This window comes from Equus quagga, chromosome 6 (assembly GCF_021613505.1).
Source record: "Equus quagga isolate Etosha38 chromosome 6, UCLA_HA_Equagga_1.0, whole genome shotgun sequence".
Classification (NCBI taxonomy): domain Eukaryota; kingdom Metazoa; phylum Chordata; class Mammalia; order Perissodactyla; family Equidae; genus Equus; species Equus quagga.
In genome coordinates this window covers 32311947-32338930 of record NC_060272.1, presented here as the reverse complement: position 1 = coordinate 32338930, position 26984 = coordinate 32311947, and the positions used below count along the sequence as shown (strand labels likewise).

The following is a 26984-nucleotide window of genomic DNA, read 5'->3' as shown; positions in this document are numbered from 1 at the left end:
TTCTCTTTAAGTCCCCAAACCCCATCTGCCCCCACACTCTCAGTAGAAATCAATAACTAATATTTAACAGGACTTAATGTACCAAGCACTTTACATATATGGATTCATTTCATCTACCAAACAATCCTCATTATCATCCCCATTCTACATATAAGAAAACTGAAGTACAAACAAAACCAAAAATAAACAAGTGAGACTACATCAAACTAAAAAGCTTCAGCACAGCAAAGGAAACCATCAACAAAATGAAAAGGCAACCTAACAAGTGGCAGAAAATATTTGCAAATCATACATCTGATAAGGGGTTAATATTCAAAATATATAAAGAACTCATGCAACTCAACAGCAAAAAAGCAAACAGTCCAACTTAAAAATGGAAAGCGGATCCGAATAAACATTTTTCCAGAGAAGACATTCAGATGGCCAACAGGTACATGCAAAGGTGCTCAACATCACTAATCATGAGGGCACCGCATATCAAAACCCCAAAGAGATATCAACTCACACCTGATAGAACAGCTGTTATCAAACAAAAGACAAGAAATCAGTATTGGAGAGGATGTGGAGAAAAGGGAATCCTTGTGCACTGTTGGTGGGAATGTAAATTGGTGCAGCCACTTTGGAAAACAGTATGGAGGTTCCTCAAAAAATTAAAAATAGAACTATATTATGATCCAGCAATTCCACTTCTGGGTATTTATCTGAAAGAAATTAAAATACTGCTCGAACAGATATCTGCACCCCCATGTTCACTGCAGCATTATTTACAAGAGCCAAGACATGGAAGCAACTTAAGTGTCCACTGATGGATAAAGACAATGTGATACATATATACAATGGAATACTGTTCAGCCATAAAAAAGGAGGAAATCTTGCATTTGTGACACTATGGATAGATTTTGAGAGCATTATGCTAAGTGAAATAAATCAGACAGAGAAAGGCAAATACCGTATGATCTCACTTATATGTGAAATCTAAACAAAAACAAAAACAAAACTCATAGATACAGAGAACAGACTGGTAGTTGCCAGACTGCCAGATGGGGTGGGGAGTGGGGGGAGGGGGGTGGCAAAATGTGTGAAGGTGGTCAAAAGGTAGAAACTTTCAGTTATAAAATAAATAAGTCATGGGGATATAATGTACAGCATGGTGACTATAGTTAATAATATTGTATTGTATGGGGCTGGCCTGGTGGCACAGTGGTTAAGTTCGAGCACTCTGCTTAGTGGCCCAAGGTTTGTGAGTTCAGATCCCAGGCGTGGACCTACACACTGCTCATTAAGCCATGCTGTGGCAGTGTCCCACATACAAAATAGAGGAAGAGTGGCACAGATGTTAGCTCAGGGCCAATCTTCCTCACCAAAGAAAGAAAGAAAGAAATACTGTATTGTATATTTGAAAGTTGCTGAAAGAGTAAATCTTAAAAGTACTCATCTATGGGGCCAGCCCCCCCACACCCCCACCCCCCGAGCAGCAGTTAAGTGCACATGTTCTGCTTGGGTGGCCGGGGGTTCGCCTGGTTCGGATCCCGAATGCAGACATGGCACCACTTGGCAAGCCGTGCTGTAGTAGGCGTCCCACATATAAAGTAGATGAAGATGGGCACGGACGTGAGTTCAGGGCCGGTGTTCCTCAGCAAAAAGAGGAGGATTGGTGGCAGATGTTAGCTCAGGGTTAATCTTCCTCAAAAAAAAAAAGAAGTACTCATTTACAGAAAAAAATTGTAACTGTGGTGATGGATGTTAACTAGACTTACTGCGGTGAACATTTTGCAATATATACAAAAATGGAATTACTATGTTGTATAACCAAAACTAACGTTACGTGCCAGTTATATCTCAATTTAAAAAAATTTAAAAAAAAAACAAAACTCAGGCATAGAAGTTGTATAACGCACCCAAGGTCACACAGCTAAAAAGTAGCAGGGTCAGGATTTAAAACCAGTCTAGCTTCAGAGTCCAAGCTCTTAACCACTTCGTTAGAATGCCATCAAAGTCACTGACTCCATTAGGCTTGCAGCCCTCAACTTCTCTACTGTATGCCTAATCCACAGTAATTAATTCATTCAACACTGACTGATAACTCACTCACCTTGTTTTTGTTCCTTGAACACAACAAGCTGGTTGCCGCCTCAGAGCCTTTACAATTTCCTAAAGCACTCTTCCTCTAGATCCGCCATCCCATCATTTCGATTCAACTTAAATGTCAACTCCCAAAGAGACCTGTCCTGAGCACCCTACCTAAAATAACCCCTCCCTACAAATTGTCTATCACACAAAGTCGGTTTTATTTCCTTCATAGTTAACACTACCTGAAATTATCTAGTTGTTTATTTCTTCCCACTAGAGTGGAAGTTGCAAGAGAACAGAGCCCTTGTCTATCTTGTTCACTGCTACATCACAGCACCTAAAACAGTGTCTGACACACAGTAGGCACTTGATATGTACAAAATCGGTGCCAGAAAGTATGCTAGACACTGGGATTACCAAAATAAACAGAATATACTTCTTACCCTCAATAAACTCCTAGTCTTGACATTTATAAATACTTACCTCCTCCTCTTCTCTCATAAAGGAAGACTAGCCCCTAACTTTTTTCAACGGCTAACCTCTCCACCTGTCCTCTTAAACCTTTCCCTGAGATCTCCCTTTGACCTCTCCCCATCAATTATCCCCTCTCACTTCTTCAATCCCTCCTTCTCCACTTACTGAATGTTTCCCACCACCCTCCCACACTTGAATACTCCTCCTTCAACCATGCATCTCCCCGTTACCCCAACATCTCCCACTGACTCCTCACCACATCTCTCTAGTATGACCACTTCCTCAAAAGTCATCAGTGACCTGGAAAGTGTTCTCGCTTTCTTCAGCATTTCACACTGCTGAGGACTTTCACTCCACTTTCTTAGGACCAGAGGTGCTACTGTCTCATGGTTCTCTTCTTAATTTCTTATCTCTTTTTTTCAGCTTCCTTCACTGTCTCCTTTCTCTCACACCTTTACATTTGGTGCTCACTACAGCTTCATCCTCTATTCTTGCCCCATTCTCTGTCTCTGAAAAGATCTCTCTCTCTCCTCTACCTCAACTAGTGCCCCATACAAATAATTGTGTCATGCATTCAGAACCTAAATCCTAGCTCCACTTTCCCCATCATATTTAATAAGAAATGTGATTGAAGTCTTAAGCAAATCCTCAATAAAGAATAGGTGCAGGCTAAGACTGAGAAAAAATAACGTGAACTATAACAAACAATAATGTTCTGAATAAGCTCTAGAAGGCAATATTATACAATTTAAGGCTGGTTTCCATGAGTACTTCTTGAAATACTTGAATTCTTCATTAATTTTAATTGACAGCTAGTAGAAACATAGACCAAAGACTAAAAATTACTCACAAATTTTATATATGTGGTTAATCTATATATGTGTTAAATACAGTTCTAGATACATAGAAATTGTATTATTACAATTTTAAGTTAAAAATAGTAGTAAGTTAAAGTTAAATAGTAGTAGAAAGTTAAAATAGGAAAATACCAGTCACAAATTATTGCTTAAGTATGGAAACAACATACAAAATAAATTCAAGTTGAGAGGGGTCTGTAAAGATGTACCTACAGTGCCATAATTTAGAGACTCACAGCTCAAAATTATACCTAATTATCAGAGCAAACTGTCCAACGAGGTTCTGTGTTATTTTCAAAAACATTAGCAAGAATCAGACTTGTGCCATTATGGCCTTCAGTTTAGACAGCAAAAGGTAGTTACACACATTTATAGACTTATGATAAAAGTACTTATGTGCCCAATCCTGTAAACAATTATAGACACGAGAAGACTGGTTTATCCAGAAAAAGTGTGAACAAAGCTCCAGCTTTACAACCCTCTGCAATGGCTAAGAGTCACAACACATTCTGGTAAACTACAAATACCTGACTTACAGCCCAGCCCATTTCATAATGGAAGAAAATGACATCCGGTTATTGTCCAACAAACTACACATTTAAATAAATACAGTAAACTCTAACTTACTTGACAAAATCCTACAATGCTTTTCATACGTATTGCAAGTCAGAAAAAAGACGAAGCCAACTCCCAATTACCACTGTCAAAGCCAAACTGGTAAAACAAGTCAGTCACCATCCTTCACGGTATGTGGAATGTAAGGGCATGGAAAAGAAAACAATAGGAGAAGCCTTAGCAAAAAGACACCCACATTTTAAGAAAAAGAAAATGAAAGTGATTTAACATCTCCCACATCAATGAAGCTGAAGGTGCAGCTAGCCTAGGAAGAGATCCAGGAGCTACTCAAATTTTCTCGTTGGTGGTAGTTGAATACTATAGCAGCTGTCATATTTTGAACTTCTTCAGCTTTCCCTTTTCCCCACAAAACCTCCTTTACTATAAAGACTGTGACAGAGGAAATACAACAGAAGACGAAGGGAAATGGCCGAAGGGACATCAGAACACAAGAGCAGATGCAACCACATCTCTAGAAGACCAAAAGGTCTGGTTATCACAGCACAGCTCTAAAAATCTGTATCAGCCACCTTTCACATCCACATAAATCCCATTCTGAATCTTTTTTGCATAAATCTCTTAAATTGAAATCCAAGCCTTAATGCGACAGGCTGATTATATAAAACTCATCCTATATATATGACACTATCCTTAACCTATACCACTGCTCCCCTTAGTGAAAGGCAGATTTTTTAGAGAAGTGGAAAGGGGAGGATGGAATGTCATTGGGGGGGGGGGGGGGGGGGGGGGATAAGAAATACGTGCAAATACCATTGCGGCAGAGACACTGGAAACGCCACTTCCCTCACCACTCCTGCAAATTCTCTTCGTGTATTACCCCCTTACCCTCTAGCCATTCCTCCCCCTTCCTCAACAATACACACACACGTGTCATAACCGACCAGCACGATCACCTTTTCTAGCATCACACGCTACCCTCCCACCCTCAGTAACACTCCCCCCCCCCATAAAGAGAGTCACACACTTAGAGCAGCAACTGCTGCCACCGCACCCTTCCATCTCAGTAAGTGCTTCTACCACCCAGCGTCAAGCGCTGGCTGAAAGACAGTTCGGTAAAAATGTACGTAGACACACACACGCAAACGGGCACGGGCACACATGCGGTATGTGGCGCAAGGAAGGGAACCCGGAGACGCACCTGGAGGCCGGGTGTCCAGCGCTGCTGCCCCCCTGGTCCCTGTCACTGAGCGCAGCTGTGTAAATCCTCCGGTATCGGTCGGCCAGGGCCCGGCCTGACAGCAGCAGCTGGTAGTGACCCCGGGAGTCCGCGGCCGGCAGCCCCAGCCCCAGCCCCGCGGCAGCCACGGAGCCCTCCGGAACCGGCATGAACAGCGCCCCCGGCGCCGGGGAGGAAGAGAAGGTGGCGGCTGGGAAGAACCCGTCCCCGCCGGGCCCCGATGAGGCGGCGGCGGGGGAGGCAGTCGCTGCGCACATCATCATCCTAGCCGCCGCCGCAGCCGCCGCCGCCTCGTCCCCGCGGGCCGGGCAGGCAGACACGCGCGCGCACACACAGCCCTTTTCCAACGACGACGGCTCCGGCGGCGGCCTCTCGCTCCCGCAGCAGGGAGACTACAAAGACAGCGACCTCCTCCTCCTCCTCCTTCTCCTCCTCCTCCCCCCCGCGCCGCCCTCGCCGCTACTGGGGCCGCTCATCTAACCCCGCCACCCCGGGAGCGTGAGGAGGAGGCGGTGCCGCCGCTGCCGCCGCCGCCACCGCTGCCACCGCCGGGGCTACCCGCAATGGGAAGCTGCCGGCCGCACTGGGCATGCGCCACTCCTCGCACATGCTCAGTAACTCCAGCCCCTTTCTCTCTCACCCCGCCTCTCCGCCACCACTCCCTCAGCCTCGGGGCTTTGGGTGTGGGGCGCTGGTGTGGTGCAGAATCCGAAAGAAATCCATTTCTCCGGGTTTTACTAGCAGCTTGAGGAGGAGTAAGGAAAGTGCTGGGAAGGCTGTCAGCTACGTGCCGCCGGCTTCAGGTAATGAGGTTGCCTCCAGGTGGGAGAACTAGGACCTGAAAGCAAGCAGGAGGGTGCCCACCGTCAGAGGATGAGTGTGTACGCACTCCTGCTACCTTTTGCCAAAGTGTGTGCTGCCGACGTGAAGATTTACTGTGAATAGTGCTGGTTAATTCAGAATTCAAGGCAAACAAGGCCAGCCCAATTAGAAGTCCCTTTGGCGATCTTATTTTGGATTTTTTGTCATTAGGATTTGTCTGTTTAAAACAGCTTTTACTTACAAAAAATAGGTAGAATCTAGTGCATTCTGTTTTTCTGTGTAAATAGAATTCACAGATATGCGAGTATTCACAAGCTAGGGTCATTCCTAAATTCTTGTTCTCAACATTTACATCAGAGCTAAATCTTAATGCAATAATACTTTTTTGTTGACTCCACACTCACCCTAAGAATGCACTGATATTCTTGACAGTGGTCACTTAATGGCTGATCTTTTTCCGCCCAGACTTAGGTTACTAAAGATAAATCTTGAATATGACTTGAAACTATAATTGTGACTATGACTGTATAATATCTGAAAATGTCATATCTACCAAAAATCTTAACATTATCTATAAAAATGTAATGTTTGCTGAGTCCCCTGTTCCAAGCTATTCTATTAACCCCTTCTAAGCAAGTGCTCTAGAAATATATGCAACAATGCACCCTGATTCCTATTTTTATCCTTTTGACTCTCAATTTGAAGAGTTTACCTAGTTTATACTGCTGACAAAATCGTTTCTAAGTCCTATCATCCCAGTACTATATCCTTTATCTGCTTACTTGCTCTTAAGTCTGTGCATCTTCTTTGAATGGCCTTCATTAAAAAAAAAAAAAAAAAAAAAAAGCCCTGTCTAGTGTTTTGAGAAGTACAAACAAGGAATGGAGAAGTAAATTAATTCTAGCTTTTGGGGGGAGGGAGTGCTGAAGAAGTGCATTTTATCTGGGGCTTTATATGATAAATGGGTGTCATTTTGATTTTAAAAGGATAGCTAGAAGTGGAATAATGAAAACATAGAGACAAAAGACAGGCACAGAGAATCATAGTATTTTAGTACTGTAAGTAGCCCTGTTAAACAGGTTTTGTACTTCTCTTCTTTACTCAACTATCTTAGAAACCCCTTCAGAGCTTCTTGTTTATCTTTGTATCTTCCTCAGCCCATAGTCTAGAACCTTGCACATAGTAGGTATCCAATAAGTATTTGTTAGGCTAAATTCCTGTCCTGATACTTCAGCACAGTTATAAAACTCAGGGTGGAACAGGAACGCCCCCTCCTCAGGGCCGCGCACTAAAACCCTGGGATGAGAGCCAAGATACAGGTACCAGGCAGCTAAAGGCTGGCAATGTTAAAGGCCTGCAACATGCAGCAGCTGCAAGGGCTTATTACTGTTCCAAGAGGCAGCAGCGTAGCCAAAAGTCTCCGACAGACGAAGATTTGATCTTGACTCTGCTACCTGTATGTCTTTGGGCAACTTTCATCCTCTGAATAATGGTCAAAATAATACTGCATGAGATTGTGGGAAGACTTCAGCATCTAGAATGTCCACCTCGGCACATGGCTTTTAATAAATGGTAACATACAAAACAAAACATAACTAGACTTTTCCATAAGGACTGGAATGATATCTATTATGTCTGTTCCCGCATTACATTCCCAGCTCCTAGCACAGATTCTAGCCCTAAGCAGGAGGGAGATAAATGTGAGTTGAATGAATGAATGAATGTTGCCTGCACAGAGAATCTTTCCAACTCAGGCTTAGGTGGTGGCATGCGCAGTCATTGCCCGTTTAGACTTTCTAGTGGAGACTGACCTAAGCGGCTGTACCGGTCTCCGAGTTCCTGCCACCCCTTCCTTAATTTCTCTTCAGTCTTAACCAGACCTTTCGGTCCCGAACAGGCTCCTTCCTGAGCCTTCTGGGTATACACAAAACCCGGTAACTGGATAATTTCCTAACAAACCCGTTGTCATTGAGCGGCGCACTAGGCGTGCGCAGAGTCACACACATGCTCACTTAGGTATCCGAGGGTGGCGTTTCTGTTGCGGTTGGCAGCGTTTCCTTCCACGGCAGCGGCAGCGGCTGCTCTACTCTAGATTGATAGCCAATGCAGCGTTTTTTCTCCTCCTCCTCCTCTTCTTGCCTCCGCACAGTGCGCTCCCGGGTCACTGCAACCGCTACAGTTTCTGCCTGGGCAGCTGGGCACCTTGGAAGGCTCCCCTGGGGTGGCGGGGAATGGGGCGCATGCTGGGAAGGAAAGGACGTTTGGAGTCACCCTTAAATCCCTGTCAAGGGGACATGAAGGGGAGGGTGGCCCCCAAGGCAAGTCGCGAGGGCCACCTGAACCGTCGCTGCAGACAGGAGAGGTGTGTTTCTCGCAGTGTGCAAAGCAAGCGTACCCTCCCGCCAACCCTGCGCGCACTACTCTTGAATGCCTTAACGCTGCCTAGGTGTTGGGGGGAGGGGGGAGGTCTTGTTATTCAAGGAAATGTGCAGAATGAAAAAATGTAGCGGGCTTTGCTTGTTTTTCCAGCCCCACTGAGCGCGGCTCCTGTACTTTCCACGCTGCCATCTTAGCTTTATCTTCTGGCCAGGCTGGGCGTGTGTGTGCATTTGCGTTAGGAGGGAGGGCTAGAGGAGTAAGGGACACTGGAGAGAGCACTGGGCGGATTGGGTGTCAGAATTGGCTGGACGGGAGTTCAGGACACAGTCGCCCTCAAAGGATAACATTAAACTAAGGGAAAACCTGACTTTTCCCATTTTATTAGTGAAACATCTGCCTAGTGGTATCTTTTCGTCTTTCTGGTTGATATCATGTTCATTTCGCAAAAGCATCTCTCTTGTCTTTGATGATATAAGATTATGGCTTCATCCTTCATTCGTATTAGCACAGATTTTAATGCTCTTTCCACTTGAAATTGTAAACCTAGGACTACAATTTTTTCAACTCATCAGATTTACATATTTTTATACTCTGTATCTTTAAGGATTTTTGTTTGTTTGTTTTAAAGGAAACCATCAGCACTGTTGTAGTAAATAACACCGCGGAAACCATAAAGTGTATGTAAGAGGGCAATGATTGATGTTGTTAGGTTCATTTAAAAGGTTAATATTGTACTAATGCTACAAGATTACAAACACAGGAAGCATGTATATTATCAGGAACATCAAGACTGCTGAAAATCCTGTGGTCAAGAGTCTGAATTTGTTTCCTGGATTTGTACAGTAAAGTATTGGAGTAGTTAAAAAAAAAATGGTCACTGAGCATTTTAAAACAAGCTTGGTAACTGAGAACAAATTTGGAAGAAAAAAAAGTGCTCAACTTGAAGAGTGAAGAAATGCTTCACTCTTTAGTAAACTTCACTTTTTAAGAACCTTCGTATTCTACATTCTTGACAAATCTGACCATATTACACTTTAAAATGAAATATATTTTAATATATTTAATACTCCATACTGAACAGAAAAATTCAACTTGGCACTTGAAATTCTTTTAAACAAAAATTACATATTGGATCCCCTAGATATCTTAACCTCTTGCTTTAAACAACTACATTTTCAGAGACTTCGAAGATTCAGTAATTCATAGGCATGAGAGTTAATGCTTTTTCCTTTTTATTCATATTAGTTTCAAAAGGTACAAATTTTATGTCCAAGTTTTCCTACAAATAAAAAATTTGGATCCAGGGAGGCCTGAGTTAAAATGGACTCCCTGAAAAATTATTCTAAAATATTTATTAGAAAGTGAGGATATTCTTTGAAGTATGTGAATTCACTAATATATATTTGAATGCAATCACATTTTTAAAAATCTCATTGTGGTAATGCATTTTAAACCAGAGGGAATTTTTACAAGGCATGTAGAAAGTCATGTAAAGTGCAACTTTATGTAAGAGAGAAATGTAAGAACCATAGCATTTTAACCTTGAAAACTTTAGAATAGTTTATAAATTATTTGGTTGGTCTTTATTATTAAGGTTAAATAGTTTAATAATTAAATGATATTTCCTCAACTCCTAAAGGACTATTGAAATTCTTATATATAATAGCAATTTTATCATATCAAAGTTTCCTTGAAATATATTATTTTTAACAGGGTTCTTGGCTAATCCAGATATCAAGATATATCTAAATGTCTCTAACTGATTATACTAGACATGGTCTTATTTTAAAGACATTTTACCTCTCTTAAGCTAAGTTTTCTCATCAATAAAATGAGAGTAATAATAGCACCTATGTCATTAGATTCTTTGAGGGTTAAGTTATGCATTAAGGACTTGCTTAGCACGTTATCTGGCAGGCAATAACTGTTATTATTAATATTATGTATTGTCCCTTATTTGAGGTGTCCCAATTGTGTGCTAGAGGAAGTAGCAAAACAGGTATACATTTTGAGTTATAAACACTTGAATATAGAAGTTTGTTTTTAACAGTCTTATCTACAAATACAGATTTACTATATCTTTACATGACAAGAAGAATAGAATCCAAAGACTAGTTGTTTCCCTAAAACATCCTGCTCTTGGATAACTTGTTAATTCACAAAACATACTGCTTACTTTCATAAATTCAGTGAGTTTTTGGAATTTTAAAAGATGGCTACATTTTGACACACAGTCAGATTATAGTTTCTTCTCAAGTGGCTAGTGGCTATGGTACACTTCTTGGGTCAAAAATTTTAAATCATCCGTGGCTCACATTCTCTGTTAATTTATCTGTAATTAACATAAAAATCTTAGACCCACCTAGTTCAACTTCCTGTTTTGATCAATATTTTTACTTTTATATTTTGAAAGTAAAAAGGAATGAATTTACCAGTTCTTCATAAGTCAATGCTCTTAAAAATATTTTGCCTCTTTTTTATTGTCAGATTTGCCTTCAACCGGGCCGGAAGCTATTTTAAAAGTTTTTAGAACATATAATTCATGAAAAATAGTTCATACTTTTCCTGAATTAATTTGTGGTGACAGTATTTTCTTAGCTTAGACAGAATAATCTTATCTATATGATGTTAAGTATTGGGAACTGAATTATTTATGTGGTGGAGCAAAGACAGCACTGCTTCCAGAGGAAAACTGTGGCTTCTCTACAGGTACTCCTAAAGTCCACCGCTACGTGCACGTGGGATGGGGTGACAATAATCTCTTTGTGTGCTCTTCAGTCTGTTCCTCTCCATTTCCCTGCTCTGCTCTGTACAGCAGGGGAATGTGTCCTGCAAACTACATTTTCTAGGCTCTCTTGCCAGTTAGCTTCAAGTTAGATTCAGCCTGTGGTGTGAGAGGGTTAATGGGAAAGTGGGAAGAGGGGAGAAACCATGCCTCCTCCAGCCCCCACCTCCTACCCCTGCCTCTCTTTCTGCTTTGGGCAATATCTCCTCTGTGGTTCCAGCTCCTGCTGGGCGGCTTCTCTTTCCATGATCCAGCTCCAGCCAGGTCACCTCTGTTGTGGAACCAGTTCTCACTTGCAATCCCAGCCAGCAGCGTCTCCTCTTTTGGTCTCTCCAGCCTTTGGACTTCTTGCTGATATTAATCCTTACAATGTCTCTGTCCCTTGTTTGGCTTTGCAGCTGCTTCAATAACATTGCAATTAGCTCCCCATATTCAATTCCCTTTCTTAATGACCTGGCATGCACTTATCTGTTTTCCTATTTGGACCTTGAATGATGCAGATAGTCTTCCATCCAAATAACAGACCTGATTTACCTTCTCAGCCAAATGATGGCATTTCTTCATCTTTCATCTGGTCCTTAAAGCTTGTGCATCTGACCTCAATCAGCAAAACAGAAACCTGCTTTGAAAACAATATTGGTTGACTCACCATCTCTTGCATCTAGGGTTGGCTTTGGGACACAATTCAGGCCGGCAGGATAAAAGAAAATATGCTGGAACTGCTTCTGTCTCTCTCTCTTTCTTTCCACCTCAAAGATGCACAGGATGGCTGACGTTTGTAACCATGAGACCAGAGGTACAAGATAAAGGCCAAGAGCATGACTGACATTGGGCTTGACACTGTAGAGCCATTGAACAAAGTTTCAAACTGATTTTTATGCAAGAAAAAAGCAAACTCCAAATTGTCTCAGCTACTGTTAATGAAGTATTCTTGTTACTTGTAGCTAAAAACGTTCCTACCTGATACACCAACTCCAGCATCATGTCAAAGAGTGAACTCTCCATCTAGATTCTATCAGTAGGCTGTCTGAAAAAAGAAATATTTGTGGAAAATAATCCAAAACCTAAAAATCCACTCATTTCCCCAAGTCTTAAACATTCTTGCTTTATTCAAGTCAAACATCAGAAACTTCACTGAATTGCATTTTATATCATTCTTTTGGTTTATTAAAGATTTCTATAGTGATGTGCCTCCCAGATACCCTTCCAGGTCTGAGGCATTTATTCCTCCAGCTCCTGGGAGTGTTAACTGCTGGCTGCTCTCAGGTAAGCATCTTCCCATAAATTGCTCTTGGCCTTAAGGAGCTGTCTCACCCAAGGTTCCACCCCCTCTCCAGGGGGAGCACACATCAGATAACATCATTGTGGTGTACAAAGACCTGGCCCTCTGACCTTAATTCAGGATGACTCGGAAGAGCCATCCCAGCTTCAGGACTTCCCATGGAATTAGCTAAGGCGTTTGTTGCAACTGCATTGCAGTTCCATTTCTCTTTCCCTTTTGACCGATCTTGCATTCCTCACTCCTTCACGGGCAGTATTGTTGAAAGGACTCCACAATAAACATCCTGTGTGCAAGTCTCCATCTCTGAGCCTTTTCCCAGGGAACCTGATGTAAGTCAGTTGGTATGGAGAGTGGTCTGAAGAAGCAGACTCTAAAATGGGATTTTGGAGCTGGATCATCCACCGGCCAGGTGACAATGAAGACCCTATTTGTGGTGGACAATTTATAAAGTGACCCCATGATATCGCTACCCTTGTATAAGTCTCTCTCTTTGTGTGTGGGTAGGACATACAAATTCCTTCTAAACAATAGAATACAGCAAAAGTGACAGGATGTACATGATTACATATATGTGATTAAGTTACATTATTTTATAACTCCCATCTTACTGGGACCCTCTCTTCCTTGCTGACTTTGAGAAAGTAAGCTGCCATATTGTGAGCCACCATATGGAGAGGTCCAGGTGGCAAGGAGCTGATGGTAGCCTCTGGCTAACAGCCAACAAAGACTAAGTCCCTCAGTCTGGCAGCCTGCAAGGGACTGAATTCTACCAAAAACTATGTGAGTTTGAAAGTGGTTCCTCTCCAAGTTGAGTCTCCGATGAGACTGTAGTCTCAGTTGACACCTTGATTACAGCCTTGCAGAGGATGGAGTTAGGCCATGCCCAGTCTTCTAATGCACAGAAAGTGTCGGATAATAAATATGTGTATTTTAAGCCACTAAGTCTGTGGTAATATTGTTATGCAGCAATAGAAAGCTAATAGACCATCACTGATGATAGAAGGAGCATTGATAGCCCTGATGTATGATGGATGGAACTGTGCAATTGCCGAAACTCTCACTGGAAGTGAACTAAGATGGGATAACTGCAGATGGGAATGTAGTTACAGGTGCAAAATCTCAAGCTTTTGAGAGGTTCCAGGAAGGTGTTCATTATAAAGGTAATGGAACTAGATTGTTCTTGCTGAGTGTCATCGATGCATTGGAGAAAGACAATGAAATGCTGTGTTAAGGGTCCAAAGATCTGAGCATGCCCGACATCTCCTACAAACTAAAGGATAAGTTATCACATCTCACACTTCCTACCACAAAGAAGAAGGGACAACACCTGCTAGGCTTTTCTGGATTCTGAAGGCGTACCATTTACTTGAAAATGTTACTCTGACACATTTCCTCTGACACAGATAGCTGCCAACTTTAAGTAGTGCCCAGAGCAGGAAAGGTCTCTGCATCATCACTTAACTGTGGGGCAAGCATTCTGCTTCTTGGACCATATAATATGACAAAACCTGTGACATTAGATATATCATTGGTAGGGAAGGATGCCATAGAGTGAATGGAAAGTTTCAATGAGAAAATCACAAAGAAAAGCCTAAGGGTTCTGGAGCAAGGCAAAAAATTTTTAGCAAAAAAATATCATACACTATTGAAAAATGGCTCCTGGCAGGCTATTTGGGCCTATTTGAGACAGAGCACCTGACTGTAAGATGTCAAGTGGCTAGAACTGCACATCAGAAGCTGGGTTTTGTCAGACCCACCAACACATAAGTGAAAGTCTATGGTAAGATAGGGGTGACACGCCCAGGATCAGGCACCAGCAGGGCCAGAGCACTAGCAAGCTGCATGAGTGTGTGGCCCAACTCCTATGTGATGAACCATTAAACTTGGCTAGGACTAATGCATATTCTGGTATGGATTTGCCTTCCCTGCCTACATTGGCCACCACTATTATCTGAAGGCTTGCAGAGAGTTCTGTTTCACAGATCTTGAAACATTGATGGGATCTTGAAAAGCGTTGTCTCAGACCAAGGGGCCCAATATATAGTAAATGATGTGTATGTGTGTGGTAGGGTGAATAGTGACCCCCCTCCTCCAAAGTTATGCACATTTTAATCCTCAGAACTTGTGAATACGTCACCTTACATGGAAAAGGGCTTTTGCAGATGTGATTAAGTTAAGGATCTTCAGATGGGGAGATTATCCTGGATTATCCAGGTGGGCCCACTGTAATCACAAGTGTTCTTATAAGGGGGAGGCAGGAAGGTCAGAGTGAGAGAAAGCAATGTGACAATGGAAGCAGAGTCAGAGAAGAAAGTATGATGACAGAAGGAGAGACGAGAGAAAAAGAAAGAAAGAGATTTGAAGATGCTATGCTGCTGGCTTTGATGATGGAGGAAGGGCTATGAGCCAAGAAATGCAGATGGCCTCTGGAGGCTGAAAAAGTCAAGGAAACAGATTCTTCCCTGGAGCCTCTAGAAGAAATATAGCCCTGCTAACACCTTGATTTTAGGACTTCTGACCACCAGAAATGTAAGATAGCAAATGTGGTTTGTTTTAACCCAGTAAATTTGTTACAGCAGCAAAAGGAAACTAATAACAATGTCCATTGGATCCACTTATCCTGTCACATAAAATGCCATCCAGAACCTCCTGATGACTGAATGATGGTGTGGTATTTTGCAGGTGCAGTTGGGGCACAAGCAACACATAATACCTTTTAAATTAACAGCTATTACATGGTGCTATGACCCGAAGGGGTGCAATATATGAGTTCAGGAACTCAGAGGGGAAGTCGTAGTGGCCATACTCCCAGCAACCCCTAGAGAATATGTGCTTTCTGCTCTGCTAGGGCTCTGTAGTTCTGGAGCTTCCCAAAGGTGGATTGCTTCCAGCAGACCCAGTAAGAGCCCCATCGGGCTTTAAATTATGGTTGCTTTAAGTCACTTCTGGCTCCTCAGTCCAAGAGAACAGCCGACAAAGAAATGCTGGTAGGAGTAACTAACCCCTACTATCAGGGGTAGATAAGGCTGCTGTTACATATGGGAACAGGGAAGAGTATGTATACCACTTAGGTGAGCCAGCCATGGTTATGTCTCTTGGTGCTCCTTACACAGTTTTAATGTACAGTCCCCATGGCCTGAGCAGGGCAAGGCGACTAGAGGAGGCTCAGATCTCTCAAGAGCAAGGATGTGGGTGACCCTACTAGGTAGGTCACCTAGACTAGCAGAGGTTCTAGCTGAAGGTGAAGGCAATCTAGGACAGGTGTGGACGAGGGTCATATGAATTTCATTTGTAGCACTGAGACCAGCTGTAGGAACAAGGGCTGTGGTTCCTCCCACTTATCTTCCACTTTTAGGTTTCTGCAGAAAAAAAAAAAAAAAAAAACACTACCCAGAATCCTGGATATGGGGTGAACTGTCTAGAGAAACAAATGAATCTGAGCAATGCTGGAGCGCTGTAATGGAGCAACGCTGTAATGGCTACTATAGTGTTGTTGCCCAGATAGATTGCCCTTTCGGGATTGATTCACTTATTTTCCAGGGGTCAGAAGTGTTGGCTGCTGACAGCTCACAGCTGAGCCCCGCTATGAGAAGTCAGTGAAAGGTTTGCTGCCTGGACCATGCTTACGTTATGTCCCCTCCCTGAGGTGCAGTTTGCCTCAAGTGACTTAACATTGCGGTCGTCCAAGAGTCTAGCCCCATCACCTTAATTTGGGGACAACTCTAAGGGCCATCCCAATTCCAGAGCTCTCTGTTGGTCAACTTCTCCCTCTACCTAATCCTGTTTCTCTCACTCCTTTACAGGTTTTGTTCCTAAGTGTACTCCCTGATAAACTTCCTGCATGCAAGTTTTTGTTTCAGAGCTGGTTTCCCAGGGAACTTAAACTAAGACAATTACTCTGATTAAAAGACATCAAATCTGTCATTGTATTTGCTTGAACTATTGATGACATTGTTCATGACATCATGCCGTATTCCAAATCTTATTTTACAATTAAGTACTCAGAAAAACATTGCTTTACATACATTCCTCTGCCATTGATTTTTGATTTGCTCCAAACTACTCTCTGCACAGCTGTCATCTTTGAAAACTGTACCATGTGCAATGAAATATTATCCAGCAATAAAAAGGAATATATGCCACAACATGAGTGAACCTTGACGATGTTATGCTAAATGAAAGAAGCCAGACACAGAGGCCATATATTGTATGATTTCATTTATATGAAACATCCAGAATAGACAAATACGTTGAAACAGAAAGTAGATTGGTGGTTGCCAGTGGCTGGGGGAAGAGGTGGGATGGGGAGGGACTGCTTGATGGGTATGAGGTTTTTTTGGTGGGGGGAATGTGATGAAATTGTTCAAGAATTAGGTAGTGCAGATGATTGCACAACTGTGTAAATATACTAAAAACCACTGAATTGCACACTTTAAAATGATGAATTTTATGTTATGTAAATTATATTTCAATAAAATTTATTTCAAAAATCTGCTTAAAATCCTTCAGTGATTTTGTATTGTATCAGTCAGAGTAAGGCTAGTTGCCACAAGAGACAAACCTCCTGAAGTGCTTATTCTCTTTACCCCCCCAGAGCCTTCTCTTCCCTTCACTGAACTGCTTTGTGCCCCAGGAGGTTGGCTCCTGTGCACACATCACCTGGGCTCCCTCAAGGCTGCATTCTGATTGGGTTTGGCTAATGGGGATACCTTCTCAGGAGACAAAAGGATAGGAGATGAGGCAGGTCAGAGTATTTTTTTCCAGCTCTCTCGCTTCTTCTGGTGGTAGCTATGTCCCTTCATGACTAGAGTTCCTGCTGGGCAGCTCCTCCTCCTTGACAGCAGCCTCAGGACTATGATAACTCTATTTCCTCTGTTTGCCTCTTTAGTTCTAGGAGTGGGAACAGCTTCCTGACTCCCATATTTCTTGTCTTACCCTGTCCACACCTGTGAAAAGATTTCCTTCATTAACATCTCTACATTTGAACCATCTGGGGTGATTTGTTTCCTGACAGAATTCTGATTGATACCCCCCAAATCTCAGAGGCTTAACACAATAAAGGTTTACTCCTCACACATCTGATACAAGTCAGAGAGCCCTCTTTCATCTTGGAGCTTTGCCATCTAGACCACATGGCCTCCAACCCAAGGCAGGCAAAGAGTGAATTGGAAGATTGCAGGGGATTCTATTAAGGGCCAGGCTTGGAAGTGGCTTACATCTCTTCGTTCCATCTCCACTGCCCAGAACAAGTCACAGAGCCTCAAGCTAACTGCAGGGGATGCAGGGATAGTGGTGTGGTGAACATATGACATTATCCCTGGCTAGTACTACAAAATTGTGAACTCTTTAACAGGGCATAAAAAAACATGTCACCATTTGGCCCCTTCCCTTGTTACTTTATGGCTGCTAGTGCCCCACGCCATGCCTTTGCACAAGCTGTTTCCTCTTCCTGAGTTTCTATTCTCCCTCTTCTCCACTTGGCTGACTTCAGAACTCAGCTCAATAATTAACTCCTCCAGGAACCTTGTCCTGACCCTTCCCAAGATTGATTTAACTGCTGGTTCTCTGTACAACCACAGTGCCAGGACAACATCCCATCATAACCTTTATCACTCTGTGTTATAATTTCATTCATTTCTTCATCTTGTCAATTGAAATCAGTTTCTTAAAGGCATGGGTTGTATTTCATTTCTCCCTTTCCCGGGACCTACCACTGTAGTCACTATACAAATAATCATTTTAGTTAGTGGTTCTAAGCAGAGTCAGTACCATCCCCCTAAAGAGCATTTTGGAAATTTGTAGAAGTGTTTTTGGTGGTCATAATAACCAGGAAACACTACTGACATTTAGGGTATGGGCTAAATAAACATCCTGTGTTATATAGGACAGTCCTTCACAATGAAGAACTCTTCCCTGTCCTGCAAGACTGTCAAATGTCCCACTAGATTTTCAAATAGGTGAAAAACCTGTTTATATTGGCCTGAACCTAGAGCCGAATTCAGTTCTACATATAAATGCTGTTTTGGTTGTCTACTGCTGTATGATAAAATATATGTACATATATATATATATGTATATATAAGTGTTTCATTTTTGTTTACTTTAGGCATATTTATGTATTAAAATAATTATATTTTATAAAATATAAAAGATAAAATAATATATTAAAATATATTTATAAGTAAATATATTTTTATTTTATAAAAAATTATTTATTAAATATATATTAAATAGATTTAACACCAAAATATTTATAGATGGATAGATAGAAAGATAGATACAAACTTTCATTTTAATTTTCCTTTATTTTAGGGTATTGTATTTTTTAAATTACATATAGAGATAAGTTATTAATTTAATATTAGGATAGTAAAGAAGTTGTTACACAATATTTGCTATTAGGAAGAGATGTGGTAATAGAGTTGAAAAATCACTGATCTTAACGAACTGAACTGATACTCTGGCATTCCCTTTTGGTTTCCATATTTGTCTTCTCCTTGATCTTAATTTTCTACTTTGGTTTGTATTTTGTTAACTCAAAATATGTACTCTGGACACAAATCAACTGAAATCTCTGAATGATAACATGGAGACTATAAATACAGGAATGAATAAGTAAATAGCTAGTTCTGGGTTTTTCCCAATTATTAAAATGTATAATTCTTGTAGAAAATATAGTATTTATCTTTAAAACTGATTTTTCTCCCACAGAAATAGTTTTATTATTTTCTACTTTGAACTAGATTAGTAAGATTGTCTAGGCATGTGTCATATTAACACTGTTATATTTTATTGGTATACCTTAATATGAGTAGTTTCTTGATTTATCTACTACATAATCATATTTTTGGAATAAGACTGAAATTATGCATAACTACTTTAGATTTCTAACATTGCAAAGTGCTTCACCTCATTTTGAGATGTTCTCAAGAGAAAAAGATATATCATTAGACATTTTAGTGAAGCCAGCCTATGTACAAATGTATTTATCCCATAGCTTTCCTTAAAGTATTGTTGAATAAATACTGTACTTAGAATATATTTATCATCTGAAAGTAGATTCTGTAGAGCTCTAAGTATTGATAATTTATTCCTGTGACCTACTGCTTATAAAATTATAGTATCTTACTCTGTATTCAAAAGTTTGTTTTTTAATATTTATCTTTCATACCAAAATGTATAAATGGGTTTTTGATTATTAAATCATCAGAATTTCCCACAATATGATTTTTAAAGCAAGTAGACAAATATAAAAACCAAATAAATTTACTTAATGTTCTTTGCTGTGAGCTCTGAAAAATGCTACCCTCTTGGTCTGGTAGGCAAAGGCTACCCTCCCAGTTGTTGAATAGTTGTTAACCTTTGGTTCTGGTAGACAGATACTATCCTCCTGCCCTAGTGAACAGGTAATACCCTCCTGGTCTGGTTGACAGATTCTCCTCTCCTGATCTGGTAGACACATGCTACTTCATTATTTAATAGGTAGATGCTACTTTCCTGATCCAGTAGACAGACGTTGCCCTTCTACTCTAGTAGGTAGATGTTGGCCTTCTGGTCTGGTAGAGCAGTAAGAATCAAGGTCGCAAACTAAAACAGTTCTATAAATCATCACTCAGCTTCTGCTCAGGAAACAGAGTAAATAATTCTTTGTTGGTTACCGCTGGTGTGAGGCATGAATAGCCCCTGAGAAGTGTATCATGGAAAGGATGTAAGAGACATAATTACTTAACTACTGTTGCTATAATAGACTCAGGTAAACACTATCATTTTCGTTCTTAAACTATTTTAAGGAGGGGCAAGAGAAATCCACCTTCATGTCAAGCTTTATCGACATGCTTTATAAAACTAAAGACTGGTGTGGGAACCCCATGAATATTTGACCACAGAGAGAAAATCCCCGCTCTAAGCCAACCACCATGTCTACTTCAGTTTTATTTTGAGGAACTAGATCAGCCCCAATTCTAAAGTGGCAACAGAAAAATTAGTCTGGCTCCTTATAAGTGCAAATAGTGACTAATTTAACTGTTAGTTTTTAAAACACTGACAACATACAGTATTGAAAGCTATTACAAATATTTTTTTGACATACTCATCTCCTTTGTCACCCCCTTTTTCTTCCCACATAAATCATAAAGTCTTTCTTCAGTGGGTTAAAAATTTAACTTTACATAATATTTGAACCAAGGAAAATATAACCAGAAAACCAAATAATGGTAAATTTTAGAAGTCAAGCCACCAATATTGTTTATAAGTACATAGTCTGAGTTAATACCATGTCCCTGACATTCTTTAATTTATCCTTATTTCAAAGCAATATAGGTTTGAAAAATGAACATTGGCCTGTCCTAAAGAAATTTACAGAATGCAAGAGAAAATTAATTCTGTTGACAAACAGAAGCATTGCCTCATAGTGTGTGTGTATGTGTGTGTGTGTGTACAATATCTTGCTCCATGAATCCATTTTCTAGCCACTGTCACAGAACTGAGCACCACTCCTAAATTTCTTTCTTTACTCTGACATAAAAATGTAAATTAGTACAAAGGAAAGACTCAACTTCCTAGCCTGTCCAAGAAAAATGCATCTCCCAATTCAAAGTGTAGCATGAGACACGTTCAAAAATAATAAACACATTAATCAGTAGTAGTATTACAATTTCAACATTCAAAATAATGGGGTTATTTTTATGGACTTTTAACTTACTAGAGATATTACTTTTTCATAATTGCACAGATCTGATAACTATTGAATAAATTATTATCAACTATGTAAATCCTACAGCTGTGATTCCATACTCTATGTAACTGGTGATAGAACAATGCAGTTGTAGAATACCACAGTAACAGTTTGTCTCATATGAAACGAACTTGTTACCATGTGGGAACACGATGTAGCCCTATAAATAAATTTAAAAAGCTAAAATACTTCTGGGGCCATTGCACTGTTTAATTTATTTGACTGCTTTAATTTGGCTAACATTCAGAAAGAAAACAGCCTTAGTTTGTAAAGTGAAATAATTGGATTGGAGAGATAAAATGTGAGAGGATGGGGCATGAAGATAATTAGAAGTTTAGCAGAATTTTGCAGAATCAGAGAGAACATTCCATTCTTGTCCTTCCCATTCCATTCTACACAGAAATCTTCACTATGGCATCTTATGCTTTATGAGTATGATAAATTGTTTGTCAAAAAGAACCTCAATAAGCTGATTCATGGTTACTGGTCCCTTCCCAAGAGAGTGAACTTGGAAGGTAGTGCCATTTAAATTTTGTTATTTATTGCCAGCTCTGGTAAAATGCGTATTTACTTACAAATCTTCAGGTATACACACATGCATGCATGTGTGCATACATAAATTCATAGCTGAGGAAGAATGAAAATAACTGGCTAAAATAAATTTTCAGTTGATATTTGGCTTTATTTATTACATGCCTCCAAATTTAGGATTTTCTAAATTGTACTTTATAGCTATTCTCTTTTTAAACTTCAGTGTCTGTAACACATAAGCTAATGTTAATATCTCATATTTGTATAGCATGCTATAGTTGTAAATAGAATTTCCAAAATATAATCGCAAATAACGAAGTACCATCACTATATTCTAGGTAAGAAACTAAATCCAGGAAGGTTAAAAAATGTTCCCAAGGTTACAAAATTAAAATGTGGCTGAGTGCTATGTTTCATTCCGTTATCATTTTCCATCATATTTTAAAATGGCATTTAGAATAGAGTCTCTAAACCATGTATGTATACAACCTTTTAAACTGAAATAGAGTGAATTCTTTTTAAACAGCTTGGGCACGTTACTTAATCTCTCTGTCCCTCAGTGTCCTCATCTCTAAAATGAAGATGGGAGTAGTACCTGCCTCACAGGACCGTTGTGAGTTAACTTGTGGAAACTCATACAGCAGTGCTCAGCACAGACTAACTGCTCAGTAAACGTTAGCCCTTGCTCTTGAGAGACCATTGAGCTCCATAGTCCTTTTCCTGATCCATAAATAATCCTGCTCTTTTGGAGGATAGCTTTACTTTTCTGAATTCAAATTCCATTTTCTTTCCTCCAGTAGGTCTTCAGTTTCATATATTTGAGGTAGATTTTTTTAATCTGTCTTCTCTACTTTTATTTATGTATGTGTATTGTATGTGTATCTGTGTATACTGACTTTGAGTTTCCTTTTTAATGAATTGCCTGTTCAAATCGTTTGCTATTTTTTATTGGGTTCTTTGTGAATCTGGGTCCTCTAGGAAGCAGATGCCAAGATGGACATTACAGAGACATTTATTATTAATTATAATTGCATGACAAACTCAGTGGGAAAAGGGTGACCTGCTAGTAGAGCGAATGGAGAAGGGAGGATTCTTCTCTGGTTTTCCTTTGTGCAGGGAAACTTTCTGTTGCTATTGCTTTGGCTGGCTGTGTTGTAGTGGAGTATTTGTCTGTCTAGGGTGGGAAAGATAGTGATGTGTCTGCTACTGCTTTATGAGATTATTTGTTACATTATCTTTTAATAATAGCATCCATTTTAACTGTTGACTTAAGATATGTTAATGCTGAGATGTAAGGCTACCGCCTTTATATTTTCCTGCCTCTGATTTTATTGTTGTGAGGGAAACATACATCTGTGGTTACCTTCAAATTTTGAAATTAAAAATATATAATTATTTGTAAAAAAAAGAAGAAAGGAAAGATAAAGTGATTAGGAATAGATAGTAAAAGCCTCTGACCTGAGTGTGGATTTGACACCTACGAAAGGAGAGAAGGAAGAAAAGATGATTGAATATGAGTCACTTATTGCAGTGTGGCTCTGAGAAAATGTCAGCCAGGCCAATGGAGAGTCCCAGAGCAAAGAATACCTGTCAAAGGAGTCCTGTGTTGGGTGGGAATGGTCAGGCCCCAGTGCCCCTGCTGTGCTCAGTTACTGGCTGGGAGCCAACCTGGAGAGCCTGGCCTTGGTATGAACACTGCAGTGGATCCAAAGATGTTGCAGTGCTCTGCCAATTACCCTTCTTGCCACAGTTTCTGTTAAAGGGGGATGAGAGTAATGCATCTCCCTGGACACCACAATTGTCTAGTGTTTTCTCATTGATACTAAGGAATCTATTACCTATTTAAATATTGATCCTTCATTGGTTGTAATAAAGGACTAATTGGTTGCAATGTTGCAAATATCTGTGACTTGCCTGTTAACTTTGAGATGTTATTCGTGAAAAGGATATTTATCGTTTGCTCAGTCCAATTCTAAGTCTTGTTTGCCTCATAGGCTGTATAATATTATGTGGATTCTGGTATATTCTAAAAAGAACTTCTCTATCTAAGATTGTTGCAAGACTTGTTCATATGGCATCTGCTGCCAAGTTCCAGTGGAACACATCTATGCTGCACATATAAATTTGTGTGGCTATGAGTTTTTATCGAATTTGTGCTGCCAGCTTGCCTTATTTCTAGGAGAGTCTATTGTACACACGCTGATTGAGCAACACAGTCCATTTGTACCAAAACATGGACTTTTTCCTGTTGCTTGAGAATTGGGCTAGGGATTTTTTAGAGGCCACAGAAACTGGCTCTGAAAAAACTGGTGCCCGCTACCCTTTCTCAGTCTACATATGTCTGAGAGTAAAGATAATGAAAGACAGTTGGGAATTGTCAGCCTGGTGAAGGGGTGGTAAAGAGAGGGGCCAAGAAAATCTCTTCTAAAAATTGGGTATAACTGGCTAGAAGAAGAGACTGCCATTCTGTTTCCTGGTAGACATCTGTGTTGAGAGAAAATTCTTCCCATTCTTCATGAGTCTTTCACATATATGCATGTCTTACAAGTGACGCATGGACTACCCTTTGTTCTAGTCTACCTTTTCAAGAATGTTTGTATAGCAAACAGTTTTGGCAGTTAAGGATAGTGTCTCCCTCCAGAGCAAAGGGCAAGAATGCTTGCCATCTAGTATAATGAAGAAGTCTCCTTCTGGAGCAAAGGTCAGGCCCACTAAGTGCCTTTCTTAAAAGATTCGGGTTTCCTAAGCTGGACATTTCTTTCCCCAAATGCAGCCCGTTTCATGTGCAGGTGTCATGTCGCCCTCTTCACGACTCTCTGTGATGTGGGAATTGGGGCTTAGGGAAACAGCACAAACCTAATGATACTGTGGCTACATTCTTGCTGTGAGTGGTAAACTGCTCCTGTTCTCTGATGCAGGAAATTTGTGTTTTCTACCAGCATCCTTAAAACTGCTAGGCTAACTTGTGAGACTGTAAGGAAGAGAAAGCCTCAGACTCTTCACAGTTCTTGACAGTCTGCTTAGGTGGTAGATGGGTGTTGCTCTTCCCCTGTCCTTACTGAGCATAGGAAAAGGGAATCAGAGAAAGATGGTAAGGCAGAAAGAAGAAATTGAATAGAACAGCTTTTGCATAACCACCATTGGATGGAGTATACAAGTTATATATTGCAATAATAATGTCACACAAAAAACAACAATGAAATTTCAGTAGCTACAAAAATGAACTTTTATTACACTCAAAATTCTGACAGATTTACTGATCACCGATTTGGTCTAGGTTCACTCATTTCTCTGGGAGTTCATGGTTCTTGAATGACCTAGGATGGCTTCAGCATTCTGACCCTGGGATCAGTGGATCAACACAAATTTGACCTTCTCACAATGATGGCAGCAAGCAAGAGCCTGGCAAACTCAATCGTGCCAATACTTTCCAAATTCCTACTTGTGTCATGTTTGCTAGTAACCCATTAGCTAAAGAACAACCGGAAATAACGTTGATTAAAGAAAAGGAAACCATCTTGGAACAGAGAAATACTAAGACAAGTCCAGGTTCAAGGAATAAGGATATAGACTAAAGCCAGTGAAAGAATCTTCAAAGTCATGTTAAAGGGGGTTGATACAGGGAAGGTAAAAAATTGAGACTCTTAATGCAATCAGTCTTTCACATAGGACCAGGGGACATGAGTTTCCTTAGGTCAAGTGAGCAGGTTGGGGCAGGATGGAGCCAGATTTGAGCCATCTACTCAGAATGCCACTTAGGATCACTTGCTGAAGGAAGGGGGACTCCAGTAGCTGGAGACTGTAGGTGTCCCACAGATGGTGGGAGCTGTGGGTAGCAGGTAGGCAAAAGAGACTGAACTGGAGCCAGGTCTCCCACAGTTTAGGGAATTCTGTAGTGGAGATATCCTTCACAGGTTGCCAAAGAACTCACACATGTACTGCATGAGAGAACCAGTGTTTTGGATGCCTGGGGCAGGAGGTATCTGTAACGAGTCAAATAATGAGAACCAACGTAGAGAGGACTACCTCCTCACCTGTTCAATTTCTCTTAATCCCTCTTTCCCACCCCCAGACCCATCAAACCTATACCTTGAAGAGGAATGGAAAAGAGGAGCGAATGAGCAAACCATACCCCTTTTCACGTTTTAGACCCTTTAGCAAACCTGTGGCAATACAACTAGTAACTGGAGAGAGCCCCATGGGGGCAATAAGGGGCAGAGAAAAAAGTGACTGAATCTTATGGAATCGGCTTAAAATGATGTTAACAAGGGCTGGCCCCGTGGCCGAGTGGTTAAGTTCGCGCGCTCCGCTCCAGGCGGCCCAGTGTTTCGTTGGTTGGAATCCTGGGCGCGGACATGGCACTGCTCATCAGACCACGCTGAGGCAGCATCCCACATGCCACAACTAGAAGGACCCACAACGAAGAATATACAACTATGTACCGGGGGGCTTTGGGGAGAAAAAGGAAAAATAAAATCTTAAAAAAAAAAAAAATGATGTTAACAGAGCATGGTTGAATAAAGAAGACACAAACATCTTATATTTATACCTCTCCTGAACTGCAACTCCTAAATAAACCAAGCATGTAATAAAATACACTGTTCATTTTAGTTGGACAACCAGCATAAAGAATATGATACTTGTTTGTTCCCAAAATTTAGACCAAAAGAAATACAACATGTCATTATGGGCAAGTAATTTTAAAAAGAAATGAATCCAAGGATTGATACTGTATTCTTTCATAGGAAACACCATTACCACTATATCAATAAAAGATGACCAAACCTTGCCACTTAAAAAATCAGGTTTATAATTTTTTGTTATAAAATTGCTATGTGCTCATTTATAGAAAATGTTGGAAATGCAGTATAAAAATTCACCCATAATCACACAACCCAGCAATAACATCAATTAATATTTTGGTGTATTTTCATTAAATATTTCTTCTCTGTGTGATGTATTTCTTAAGATATTTTATGATTATAGTGTATATCCAATACTGTATCTTTCTTTTTTCACTCAAAATTATATTTTAATCATTTTTTAATATAATTGAGAAATTCATTTTAATGGCTATATAATAAACATCATATGAAAGTACCATGTTTTATTCATAATTCCCATTTTGTTGTTCAATTGTTTCCATTGTTTCACCCTTATAAATGATGTTGAGGTGTACATCTTTCTCCATAAAATTTTGCCATGATCTCCAATTTTATTTCTGTTGGGCTAGATTC

At 40.4% G+C, this 26984-nt stretch overlaps 1 protein-coding gene across 9 annotated transcripts in view; it reads right to left on the bottom strand.

Annotated features, from left to right (window-relative positions):
• Positions 1 to 5748, bottom strand: part of MYCBP2 (MYC binding protein 2) — a 255562-nt gene extending 249814 nt beyond the window's left edge. For all 9 annotated transcript variants that reach the window (XM_046664365.1, XM_046664367.1, XM_046664368.1 and 6 more), the window contains exon 1: positions 5176 to 5748. In XM_046664365.1, the coding sequence (XP_046520321.1) occupies positions 5176 to 5477 (302 nt within the window). In that variant the 5' untranslated portion in view covers positions 5478 to 5748. The remainder of the gene's footprint in view (positions 1 to 5175) is intronic.
• Between the last annotated feature and the right edge of the window lie 21236 nt (positions 5749 to 26984).